The 14073-nt window shown below is 35.5% G+C and overlaps 1 protein-coding gene across 1 annotated transcript in view; it reads left to right on the plus strand.

The window, feature by feature from the left end:
- The window catches only part of NAA35 (N(alpha)-acetyltransferase 35, NatC auxiliary subunit), a 105537-nt gene that overhangs the window by 4979 nt on the left and 86485 nt on the right, over positions 1 to 14073 (plus strand). Inside the window, exons 3-5 of the mRNA XM_012640058.1 lie at positions 6963 to 6996; positions 11383 to 11497; positions 12488 to 12562. Coding sequence (XP_012495512.1) covers positions 6963 to 6996; positions 11383 to 11497; positions 12488 to 12562 — 224 coding nt within the window. The remainder of the gene's footprint in view (positions 1 to 6962; positions 6997 to 11382; positions 11498 to 12487; positions 12563 to 14073) is intronic.

The raw sequence follows: 14073 nt of genomic DNA on the forward strand, positions 1-14073 counted from the left end.
CTCATTTTGCTACCTGTACAAAGCAAAGTCTCTGAAGAGAGATAATTTTTAATTTTTTTTTTTTTTCCCAAGACTGGGTCTCGTTCTGTTGCTCAGGCTAGAGTACAGTGGCATCATCGTAGCTCACTGCAACCTCAACTTCCTGGGCTCAAGTGATCCTCCTCCCTCAGCATCCCAGGTAGCTGGTACTACAGGCGTGTGCCACCATGACCAGCTAATTTTTTAATTTTTTGTAGAGACAAGGTCTCACTATCTTGTTCAGGCTGGTCTCAAACTCCTGACCTCAGGCAATCCTCCTGCCTCAGCCTTCCAAAGTGCTAGTACTGCAGGTGTGAGCCTTCATGCCCTGCCTGTGTGTGTGTGTGTGTGTGTGTGTGTGTATATATATATATAGCATATTTTTAAAAAGCCTTTCTGCCTTTTCTCATTTTGGATCCTGTTTTTGGGGGTGCTTTTTATCAGTCAGCTGAAACCCCTTTTTAAAAAAATTATGTGCTTGGTCCCTCCTTTCTTAAAAATTGGTCTCCCATTTATTTGTACTCTTCTCTATTCTTTCTTCCTCTTTGCCATCTTTGGTACCATATGAAAGACTCTATAGGGGACCTCTAATGACCTAGAACCAGTAAGGAACTCAGAAAAAGGGTCCACTCACCCACTTTTTGGAGTCTTTTGCTTTCCTTGTAGAGTTTCAAGAGTTATGGGCAGGCCCCTTTCACATCTAAAACTCTGCTCTATTTTGTTTGTATTGTGTTACCTCATGATCTCTTTGGCTTTTGGAGGTATGAGAAATAGTACTGAGAAAAGAAAAGCCTCTGATCTTCATATTTTATTTGGTTTTCATATTTAGATGCTTTCTGAATTACAAACCCACAACTTAGAAATTTCAGTTAAACATAAGTGATCATATAACATACACTGCTCCTCCTTCTGCCTACTAGGTTCCTTTTTCCCACACTGTGAATAGCCAACATCCTCTCCTAGGATGATGACATCAGCGAGTATCTAGAGCCCAGAAGTAATCCAAGATCTGCTGTCCTGACTTCATTCTTTTTATGCTCTAGTCTAGGAGGATATGGGCCTGTCCTCTCATTCAATTTTCTTCTTTCTTTGATGGCTTAGTTCATTCTTCCTTAGTCTTTATTACCCATATCATTCTTTAAGGCCCCCCTTATACATCCAGTTTCTTCAGCTCTTGCCTAGTTCTTCAGGAAAATTCCTTTTATTGACTGGGCGCAGTGGCTCACGCCTGTAATCCTAGCACTCTGGGAGGCTGAAGCAGGTGGATCGCTCAAGGTCAGGAGTTCAAGACCAGCCTGAGCAAGAGCGAGACCCCGTCTCTACTAAAAAAATAGAAAGAAATGATCTGGACAACTAAAAATATATATATAAAAAAAAAAGTTAGCCGGGCATGTTGGCACATGCCTGTAGTCCCAGCTACTGGGGAGGCTGAGGCAGAAGGATTGCTTGATCCCAGGAGTTTGAGGTTGCTGTGAGCTAGGCTGACGCCACGGCACTCTAGCCCGGGCAACAGAGCAAGACTCTGTCTCAAAAAAAAAAAGAAAATTCCTTTTATTGCTTTCTCTTCCCTCTTCTAAAATCTGGGCTGCAGACCATGCGCAGTGGCTCACTCCTGTAATCCTAGCACTCTGGGAGGCTGAGGTGGAAGGATCACTTGAGCTCAGGAGTTTGAGACCAGCCTGAGCAAGAGTGAGACCCCCGTCTCTACAAAAAATAGAAAAATTAGCCAGTGTTGTGGCACACACCTATAGTCCCAGCTACTCAGGAGGCTGAGGCAGGAGGATGGCCTGAGCCCAGGAGTTTGAGGTCGCCATGAATTAGGCTGACGCCACGGCACTCTACTCAGGGCAACAGAGTGAAATTCTATCTCAAAAAAAAAAAAGAAAAGTAAAGTAAATATGGGCTGCTTAAACTTGTTGCTCTTCCTTTATGTTCTGCCTTCTCTCACCCCAGAACATTTGTAGGTGCTCAGTATATATATTTGTTTTAAGAATGAATTATTAAGAGTCTAACCTCCTGCCTTGAGGTTGAAGATGCGGCTTGACTGCCCATGACTGAACAGTTAAGTAGGGAAAGAGGTCTGGAGTTTTCACATGTTTACTTAGGACCTCTTCTTTCCACTGTTGTACCCTGGCCTTCAAATTACCTGATGTCCCTTGGGAACTTTTTGTTTTACAGTCTCCAAAGAAAGTCTTCAGGGTTACACAGGGTGCAGGAGCGGCATACATTTAGACAGGGCTTTGGGGAATCTGACTGCTCAGTCCTCTGTATTTTAGTCCCCCCATTACACTCATTTTCAGAAGCAAGTGCTAAATCAGGCTGGTTTTTGTTTTGGTTTTCTCCACCACTAGTTGTAGTCTTCAATTTTTATGTATCTACTAAGGAAACTACTTGTCTTTTTCCAACTTTCCCCTATTTTATTGCTGTTATTTGTTTTTCTGCTCCTGCTTTTCCTCCTTTTTGGAGTTTATGCCTTTCTTTAAAAAAGAAAAATCCCTCGTTGTTTTAATGGAATTTCAGAAGAGAATTAAAGATAGTTGCATGTGTTTAGTTGATCACGTTTACCCGGGAATAAATTTTAATTGTTCTGTTTAAACATCACTATTACAGTGGGTAGGATTTCAGTTATATTATAGATTAAACAGGGCCTTTATAGGGACCATAGTTGGGAACTTAACAATCATTTATAATGTTATGTGTAGGAAACTTTTCAAAGATCTATAACACTAGTTTACAGATGATCTTCTCATTTATAAGATGGTAAAATGTATTTGCAATATCACCTATTTGCATGTTTTTTTTTCCTATGTCCTATTAGATTACATTTCTTCAGGAAAATGATCGTATTCTTTAAGTGCTTGACACTGCTGCATACCCAAACTCTATTCAAAAGTTATGATTCATTGTTTATTTCCAAGGGGAAAGAAAGGATGTCCCCAGTAAGATTCCGTGAAATTCTGTAACCCACAACATGAAGTTAAATTTTTATTTACACAGATCTATACATGCTTTATATGAGATCTCTCCATGCCTCATGTGAGAGTAAAGATGAAATTCAAAAGATAGTTTATTGTCAAGATTGCCAAAAAATTTTGAATCATTAGAACTGCAATTTGAGTGAAGTTTTCCTCATACCTAATTTTTCTCTTTGAGTGGTTTAAACCATGTACTATTGAGCCTACTTAAAGCTTTAACTTAAAAGTAGAAGTAACTTTTTTTAAAAATCATTGTGTGACTCTTAGTTCAGTGGTTTGGTATGCTCTGGAGTCCCCATTTCACAGGGTTTGCAAAGTTGAAGCTCTTGTTATGGTAATACTGAGAAGGTACTTGCCCTTTTTGACTCTCATTCTCTTATTAGTATATAGTAGAGTTTTCCAGAGGCTACATGATATATGATGATGTCATTGCTCTGATGACTAATGATGATATAAAACATTATCCTTCTCACTAAATTTTTTGAGGGCTGCTTCCCAGTTGGATAAGGCCCAGTTTATACACTTCTGTAGTGCTATACAAGATCATGCAGTGGGGGTGGCTTGTATTCTGCTTCGTGAGTAAATCTTACAGTTTACTGTCCATAGTTTGTGAGTGAGGGGTCTGATTACTGGAGTTCTAAGAAATTTTGAGTCATCTAGTCCAACCCTTCATTTTACATATGAGGAGACCAAGGCCAAATGTGACTGAGTTGCTTCTAGATGTGTGGAGTGTTTTTAAGTTTGATGAAGCTATTTGGTACTCATAGCTACCTTAAATATATGATAGATGATTACAGCAATTCTCAAACTTTTTGATGTCTGGACCCCATTATACTCTTTAGAATTACTTTCTATGTGTATATTTTATGTATATAGGTGTTTACTGTGTTAGAATTTAAAACTGAGACATTTAAAAACTATTAATTTATTTAAAAACAATGGTAGTAAACCATTGCATGTTAACATAAAGAACATTTTGTATTGAAAAATGAATGTATTTTCCAAAACAAAAAAATAATTTAGAAGAGTAGTTTTACATTTTTGCAAATCTCTTTAACTCTAGCATAACAGAGGGCAACTGAATTCTCAAATCTGCTTCTGTAATTCAGTCTGTTGCCACATGTTGTTTTGGTTGAAGTATATGAAGTAAATCTGGCTTCACCAAATACATAGTTGAAAAGTGGAGGAGTATTTTCAGACAATGTGGATATTCTTTGATACTACCCCAAAAACTTGACAGGTGGTAGTTTCTTAAAGGTTAGTTGCAGTGTGGAACCTAAAACCTATCAATGTGGACTTTTCATGCTCTGTTGCATTAAAACTCATTGCTCTGTCTTGAACTTTGAATGGATCTTTACTCTATGCCTGATTTTGTAACATGCACTGTTGCCATTTGGAAAATACTGGTTCAGTGAGTTATAAAGATCTTCCAAATGTTAACACATTTCATTATACAATATTAAAAAGCACATTTGTTAATATTGCCACCAATACAGAAATGTCTTCTTAGTATTGGGAAACCATCAGACTTACAGTAGCAGATACATGTTTTCCAAAATTTTAAGTTTTTGCTTGAAAGTTCAAATTTTATCATTGGTAACAAACATTGTCAGTTGTTTTTCTTCAAGTGACAAACTCATTTATTTTTTGAGAAAAAAGCCATTTTTCAAGTCTGAATAACTATACTTTGTTTTTTCAAGTAAAAATAGTGTTCCATGACATGTGTGCAAGTGCATTTCCTTGAGATATTTTGGTAGGATATTTCCTTCTTATTTTGGTGTGCAGCAGAAGTGTTTATGTGTGCTTCCCATTTTGTCAAATAGAATATTAAAAAGACATGTTCTCAAAGGTTGCAATTTAATAAGATTAATCAGGTCTGGTAGTAGGGTGAAGTTGAGTGCAGCGCCTGTGGTACAGAATTGAAGAAGGCAGGAACTGAAAGTGAATGCCTCCTTACATTTTGTTTTGTAGGTGCCTCACTTGCCACATGCTGTTTCTGGCCTTGAGATTAATAGTTGTTACTGCTTCGTCAAGGACATTCTTCTTTGTTTTTCCAATTTTTTTGTTGTGTTAAAATACACCTAACATAAAATTTACCATCTTAACCATTTTTAAGCATACAGTCCAGTGGTGTTTAATCTATTCATAATGTGCAGCCATCACCACCATCCATTTCTATAACTCTTTTCATCTTTGAAACTGAAACTCTATGTCCCTTAAACAGTAACTCCTCATATTTCCCTCTCCCCATTCCTTGGCAGCCACTATTCTGCAGTCTGTCTCTATGATTCTTGATTACGTTAAGTACCTTATATAAGTGGGATCATACAGTATTTGTCTTTCTGTGGCTGCTCTTTTCGCTTAGCATAATGTCCTCAAGCTTCATGCATGTTGTAATGTATGTCAGAATTTCCTCCCTTTTTAAGATTGAATAATATTCCATTTATGTGTATACCACATTTTGTTTATCTTTTCCATGGATGGTCACTTACATTGCTTCCATGTTTTAGCTATTGTGAATAAGACTTCCGTCAACATGGGTGTACAAATATCTCTTTGAGACCCTGCTTTCAGTTCTTCTGGGAATATGCTCAGAATTTGAACTGGCTGGATCATATGGTAATTTTTTGAGGAACTGCCATACTGTGTTCCACAGGGGCTGTACAATCCCACCAACAGTGTGTACAGGGGTTCCAATTTCTCCACATCCTCATAACACTTATTTTTTTTGTAGTAGCCATCCTGATGGGTGTGAGGTAGTACCAGCATGGTTTTAATTTACATTTCCTTAATGAATAGTGATCTCAGGGACATTCTCAAGTGAGATTGAAAAAAAGTTGGTCTTTTTAAACTACAAGTGCTTGGAAGTGAAGAGTACACTTATTAGTTTAGCTCGGGGCCATTGTCTTAATTTGTGCTAAATTTACAGTAAATTTACCCACTGTTACTTGTTTTTTTTCCTTCCCCTCCATTGTTTATGCATCATTGGTGCAAATTTCAACATAGTGAAAAAGACAAAGAACATTTTAGTATTATTACAAAAGTAATTTTAACATCATAAACTCCTGTGTTCCCACACCACTCTTTGGGAATCACTGGGTTATTAGTGTATGTTCTGTTAATGCTTTATTGTCCATATTTTGATACATGATTCTCATTTATCTATCTTGGTACCTAGAACTGTTAAAAATTAGTGTTATTTAACTTATGATCAGCCTAGGATTGGGTAACGTTCTGAAAATCACTTCTATACACTTTCCACAGGATTTGACCATCAGTATTTAATCTGCTGAACATGTTATAGCAGTGGTTCCCAACTGACCTGCACATTGAAATCATCTGGAGTGCTTTAAAACCACCACATTTGTCCCACTCCTAGATTTCATTGGTTTAGGGTGCTGCTTGGACATGGGGATTTAGAAAATTCCTCATTTGATTCTAATATGCAGTCAAGGTTGAGGACTGTTGCTTCCAGGGAATGAGCACTGTTTTGATTGGCTGTTTACTCAAGTGTTTTCTACGTGATTTAAATAAAACGAAATTTTAAAAAATGGTTTTGACACTGTTGCTAGTATCATGATCTAATCTCATAATACCAAGTGTTCTAAAAACAACTTGAGAACTAGCCATGGGTTCAATAGAAAAGTTTACTTGGGGAAATGTACTAGTGATTTTTTTAAAAATGAGGTTGGTAATTCTGATTGAAATATTATCGTCTGTGATGGGTCACTTGTTAATTCTCAAAAGTTTCTTTTTTTTCCTTAACTACTTGATTTATTCTTAGTATTACTGTATAGAAAGCATTATCTTAGTAATCAAATAGAAATAGAAATAACCATTTCTTAGAAAATGAATTTTAAAGTAATGCAAAAACATTTTTTCAGGTGCTGATGTCTTTTTTTCTTAAGAATTAAAAGTTAAACATAAATGCAATATTATTCAAAGGATTTTTCTCTTTGTTTCTTTCAGAATTAAAGTTGGGAGAACTGCTTCATGATAAGCTGTAAGTATTTATGTTTTCCTTGGAATAATGTAGTGTAATGTTTCAATCTGTTTTTTCCTCATGTGGAATAGTATTCCTTGAATGAAGTCTGAGTAAAATTAACATTTCAAACTTCTAAAAATAAAACCAGTTATAAATATATTTTTTAACTGTGGTGAGCTATTTTGGGCAGCTGACCCTACTTGTGCTATGAAATGTCTGTAGCTAGGGAAACTGCAACTTATGGTCCTTTCTTGTGATATGAAATGTCTGTAGCTAGGGAAACTGCGACTTATGGTCCGTATATACTGAATGTGGAATTTCTTGAAGAAAAGGTATCAGTTGTATGTCATATGAGGTAGGTTAGTTGATGACCAGAGATCAGGTGACTAAGTGCTTGGATAAAAGTAAATGAGAATCTCTGTGCCTTACTCTGTTTAGTTTTGCTGTAACAGAATACCTGAGACTATGTAGTTTAGAAAGAAAAGAGGATTATTTGGCTAATCATTCTGGTGGCTGGAAGTTTCAAGATAGGGTGGCTGTCTCTGGTGAGGGCCTCAGTCTGCTTTAACTCATGTTGAAAAGTGGAAAGGGAGCAGAGGGGAGTAGCATGTACAAAGAGATCACATGGAGAGGGAGGAGGCAAGAGAGAGAAACTGAGGAAGTCAGACTCTTTTCAGCAACCTGCTCTTTTGGGAACTACAGTTGACCCTTGAACAACACAAGGGTTAGGGGCCCTAACAGCCCCTCCTTGTGCGCAGTCAGAAATCCACATGTAACTTTATGTCTCAAAAAGTGAACTACTGATAGCCTAATGTTGACCAGAAGACTTACTCATATAAACAGCTGATTAACCCAAATTTTGTATGTTACATGTATTATATACTGTATCCTTATGATAAATAAGCTAGAGAAAAAAATGTTAAGAAAATCATAAGAGATAATGTATTTACTGTTCATTAAGTGGAAGTGGATCGTTATAAAGGACCTCATTTTCACATTGAATAGGCTCAGGATGAGGAAAAGGAGGGGGTTGGTCTTACTGTCTCATGGGTGGCAGAGGTGCAAGAAAAGGCACATATAAATGGACCCATGTAGTTGAAACGCATGTTTTTCAAGCGTCAGCTGTATGTAATGCATTCCTGGGAGAGCAACAACTCAAGCACTAATCTATTCATGAGGGTATTAATCTATTCATGAGAGATCTGCTCCCATGACCCAAACACCTCCCACTAGGCTCCACCTCCCAACACTAGACCCCACCTCCCAAAAATGCCACATTTGGGATCAAGTTTCAACATGAATTTTGGTGGAGACAAACTATATCCAAACCATAGCACCCTGGAAAAGCAAAATAAAGGGAAATGCTTGATTATATTTATATTCCCATAGGTAGCCCCAGTTTCTATACTACTATGATCAGGCTCAATTTTCAAGGTTAAGAATATGAAATTTTGAATTAGTGAGTGGACAAGATTGAACATTTTTGGTTAGGGGGAAGGGGAAGGTAGAACCTGAAATTCAGTTCTTCTCAAATTTTAGTGTGAACCAGAATCATCTGGGGGGTTTTTTAAAACTGGATTACTGGGCCCCACCCTCATAGTTCTTTAGTAGGTCTAGTATGGAACCACAGAATTTGAATTTCTAACAAATTCCCAGGTGGGATTGATGCTGCTGATCCACTTTGAGAGTCACTGTGGATCATCATTTTGATGATGCAGGCAGTTGTAGGAAGGACATAATGAAACCAAACCATAGACTAATGCAGGAAGGAATGTGGCTTCTGGCTATGGAACAAGGCTTTAGAGAGGACAACTAGAGGGACCTAGCCCCCTTCATTTCCCCAAGGTTTTAGATTCTGAGCCCAGAGGACATGATTGCCAGCATCCTATCTGATCATCTGTTAAAGTTGTATCCTTCCAATCCATATCTCCTTTAACCTGTTATTTTTTTCTCCCGAGCATATGCAGTCTTCTAACATACTATATAATTTACCTATCTTTATTGTTTGTTTCCTCCCACTGGGATGTAAGCTCCAAGAGGCGGGCAAATTTGTTTTGCTCACTCGTGTATCTCAAGTGCCTAGAACATAGTATGTGCTCAGTATTTGTTGAATGGATGAAATAGCTAACTTAATGCTATTATAGTTTCTGTAGCAGTTTTACTAATTAGGCAAATACCTAATGGTCTAGAGTATTAATTGTGCCATAAAAACTTTTTTTAGTGGTTTTTGTAAGTAATAAATAGATACTTTGTTTTTAAAAAATTCAGACATCAGAGAGGAAGCAAAAACTTCCCCTACCACCATCTCCTGCATGATCCCTGTTTGCCCAGAAATAATAATCACTGTTATGAGTTATCAGATTGCTTCATGTACTTCTAGATCTTTTAAAAATTATAATTACATACATGAATAAACATCATAAAAATGATTAATCATAAATAGGAATATACAGTATTCTGTAAATTCCATTCCTATTTATTGTATCTTGAAGATTTTTTGTGTTAGTATGTAATAGCTCTACCTTGTTCACTTTAACTGTTGTATTTTTTTAAAATGTGTCATAATTTATTCTGTTGTGTCCCTATTAATGGACATTTAGAGTGCAACATTTCTTGATAACATGGGAAAATTGGAGACACTGATAATTTATACAAGCCTCCTATACGTGTGCAAACAATTTTACGAGATAGAAACCTAGACATCGAATGACTGATTCAAAGGGTTTGAGTGTTTTATATTGTAATGCATTCAGCCACATTTTCTTTGAAAAAGCCTATCAATTCATATTCCTACCAACAGTGTATGAGAGTAGACTAGATTTTTTAAAAAAAATTTCCATGTTGCATGGCCAAAAAAAACCTCGTCATCTTGTTTTACGTTACCTGATTATATCTCAATTTGAATAGCTTTTCACCTTTATATTAATGATTTGTATTTTTTCTTCAGTGAATTGTCTGTTCACGTCCTTTGTCTGTTTTTCTTTGAAATTTTTGCCATATTTATTTGTATGAGTTAGTTATATATTCTGAATATTAATTAACTGTTTTAACTGACTGTAGTTTACTATTGTACATAAATTTAAAATATTTCCACAGTTGCAGTTATCAGCTTTTTCCTTTATAGCTTTGTAAATTATACAAGAGTAGTTTGGTGTTTGTTTACTTGTTTTAGCTTTAGGACTTAATTCTGCCTGGAGTTTATTTTTTCATATTGTGTAAATAAAAAATTTAACTGTTTCTAGGTGGCTAGTTGTTTATCTCCACTTTATTTATTGACTAATCCACTGTTTTTCCACTGATTTGAAATTCTTCCTTTATCATACATAATTCCCACAGAAATGTGGATGTGAACTGTTTATATTCTTTTCCATTCATCTATTTAGAATGCTTTTGATTATTATAGCTTTATGGTATCATTTAATATTTGGTGAATCCCTGTTGTTTTTACTGACACAATTCTCTTCCATACTTATAGTATTGTCTCTTTTGGCTTGGCAGTCTCTTTGAAGAATAGCATTTGGGTTTTGATTAGATGAGAGTTGTCTTTAATAATATCGTCCATAATCATATCAGAATATCTTAAATTGAAGCATTAGGAAATTAGATTGCAGGGAAAGAGTGTCAGTCTCGTTAAAGCTCTTTTTGATGTCTCATTGCTGCTTTTTATCGGAGAGAAATGATTTAGTGTGATGAGGTAGATGTCTTTATTTTCTTGGTAGTCTAATGGCTTAAACCAAGCAAAATAAGAAGTCAGTATCTTGATGCCTAGTCAAACTTTCTTTTAGGCTTTCCTTTTCCTCTCCCATTTCTTGAGGCATGTCTCAGTTAATGATATACTTACTAGTCAGTCCACAGTGCATCACAGCTCTGTTCTTTTATGATGAATTATCCACAAGTACCGGGCAATCAGGATTTCAGGATTGTTTTTTGTTTTGTGATTGCCAAAACTTTGGGTTTTGTAGCCTGTAATGTGGCAGATTATTGTATTTTTAAGATATAAAGAAAATGAAAAAATGTAAAAGTTACATTTAATAATGATTATTCCAAATATGGTTTTCTGAATGTTAGAGAAAATTATTTAAGGAAGGCAAAATGAAATCTATTATAAATCAGTTAATCTCTTTTTTCCAAAAGTTTCTAATGTGCAGCCTTTTTGAAGGAAGCATGAAAAACATCTTTTACTTCTTCATTATAGTACATGTAGAATAACTTGAGTGGCAAGTACATGAAAGAATTTTTATGTTTAAGGATGATTAATTAATTGAAATAGTGTTAGCAAGTTGGAAAGACTAAATACATAGAATACGGTAGTTATTAAAAGTACTATCATCATTTTTGTGTGATTGTGGAAAGTAGACTTACTGGTTCAAAAACAATTTGGGGGGTTAATTATTTTATTTGCAGATTTGGTCTTTTTGAAGCAATGTCTGCTATTGAAATGATGGATCCCAAGATGGATGCTGGCATGATTGGAAACCAAGTTAATCGAAAAGTTCTCAATTTTGAACAAGCTATCAAGGTAGTCACCGTTGTACTTTTTGTGTTTTATTTTTTGTTATTTTATATGTTAAAATGCTGTGCTTAATAATGAAGCCAAACAGTATATTAAGTTGTATTTTCTTAAAAGCATCTCAAGTATACATACAAGAATTGGTTATAACTTTTAGTTACATATCCCTATCTGTTGAAATCCGGAAATTGTGTGAGGTCTTCATTAAAAACTTGCTCTAAGTTTGTGCATTTGTGCATTTTTTAAATTAATTTTTGAAAGCATTTGATTGTATATTCAAATACCAGGATAATTGGCATAGGGATTAAATTTTGTGTACTAATACAAGGGCTGTCCGTAAAGTATGAAGCCATTGTTAATATAACAAGAATGGTATTACATGGCTGGATATATTAAGTAAAAGGCTTGTAGTAGTGAATTTAAAATGTACTCAGTGAGTATTGATTTAGAAATTCCTTTGTAGTTGCCACAGAGCTTAATTTTGCATATTTTTTGAAGAAGTATTTGCTAAGCAAATAGCTAGTGTAAACAAAATTTACAAGTAGTATAGTTAACCAACTTAAGGGAAATGTTTTTTAAAATGTTTGGTTTTTATTCTTTATAATTAGTTTTGGGTCATTAAAATAATTCATATTTATTACTACTTAAAACTGATTTGAATTGTGTTTTTTAAAATACTTGTTGGTTTGACTTTTCATTATAAAGGTCTTTATTATTTCAATTTAGAGAGGCTTTGATTTTTCTTATTGAAAATCTGTTTAAGGTATTTTTTTTATAATTATAATTTGTCAGTTAAAAATAAAAATTTTAAAAAAGATATAATGGCTTCAAGGATACAGAGTTAATTTGGTGTCTTAGTTTTATCAGGTGATGAGATAGCTTTTTCTTAGAATCATTATTTTTAAGCATTAATATTTGAAAACCAAAATGCTACTGTGCATAGTAAACATAAATTTTTAAGGATTTCTGCTTATATGTCATATTTCCCCCTTTTTTTAGGATGGCACCATTAAAATTAAAGACCTCACCTTGCCTGAACTGATAGGGATAATGGATACATGTTTTTGCTGTTTGGTAAGAATGAAAATAAGACTATTGGTTAATTTAAAAAGTATGACTTTCCTAAATCTTGGAATTTAAAAGCGTATACACCAATGTTGAGTATGAACACATAATGGTGAGCCTAGTAAGACTAAGCAGATAAGATTAGCAGGCCAGGTTATGCCACAGGAAACAGGATTTCATCTTCTCATCTACATAATCTTAGGTTCTCATTTTCTTCTTTTCAATGAAGATAATATTATAATCATTATTCATAATACCTTTTTTGTTCTCAAATTACCTAGGAAATAAATCTGTAATTGGAAGGTTCCATAAATAAGCATGGAATTGAAACAGAGGGAATTCTGGAATGGCTTTGGAGAGATTTTTTTTCTAATCTAGCATAAATTGAAGTAAGCTCACCATCTTCTGTGAAGAAAATGTTTTAGCGATTTGTATTTGCTGGTTATATGTCTTCCCTAGACACAGCGTTATTTAATTATGGAAAAATTCTCATTTATACCGCTTTTTTCCCCACTCTACTTTCTTATTCCTTTCTTTTTAAATTAACATTAAATCATCATTCTTAGTTATATATAAAATTTATTCATTTGTTCATTCAGCATTTATTTGATTGCCAGTATGTGTACAGTAGTTTTATTAGGTGTTTTACGTGTATAATTTTCACTTAGGTCTTATGACCTCTATTAGTTAATCTATATCATCTGCCTAGGGTTACATTGCTAGGAAGGGGCCTAGCCAGAGTCCGAATCTCATCCTTCGTCCTCCGAAGTTGTCTCTTTCCCTCAAAGATATCTTTATTACCTTTTAACAATTTACAGTCCTAGTTGGGTAGAGAAGGAAATTGGAGGATTGCTGGGGACAGACATGTAAAGAAATAATTCTGATAGCATGTAAATGCATTAATGGTGGTGCTGTGGTAATAGGAGTTAATTATGTCTGGGAGGATAAGAAAGGGGTGTAGAAGGGAGGTGATACTGATAGGAGGTACTGAAGAACATGACAGGAAGATTGACAGTATTGCAGGCAAAGAAGGTATACGCATGGCAATGTGAAAATGTTCCATTTGAGGAATCAGGAACAGCTGTTTATGGCTGATGTCTGGCAGGGAGCCAAGTGGTAGGAGTGGGAGACTAGTGGAGAGTAGTGGAGAAGGAAGGGAGGGTAAACAGGGAGGATTTTTGCCAAAATTGAGGAACTATTCTATGAGACTCTTGGGATTGTATCTAAGAGTTTGGGCTTTAATAGACAGTTGGTTTTTAGTGAGGAAGGTCTTTCTTCTTTGTACTAGTTATGCCAAAAACACAGCTTAATTATTTTTTTCACACCCATTTCTCATTTTTTTTTTTTGAGACAGAGTCTCACGGTGTTGCCCGGGCTAGAGTGCCGTGGCGTCCTCCTAGCTCACAGCAACCTCAAACTCCAGGGCTCAAGCAATCCTTCTGCCTCAGCCTCCCGAGTAGCTGGGACTACAGGCATGCGCCACCATGCTCAGCTAATTTTTTCTATATATTTTCAGTTGT

This window comes from Propithecus coquereli, unplaced genomic scaffold (genome assembly GCF_000956105.1).
Source record: "Propithecus coquereli isolate 6110/MARCELLA unplaced genomic scaffold, Pcoq_1.0 Scaffold147, whole genome shotgun sequence".
In the NCBI taxonomy this organism is placed as follows: Eukaryota; Metazoa; Chordata; class Mammalia; order Primates; family Indriidae; genus Propithecus; species Propithecus coquereli.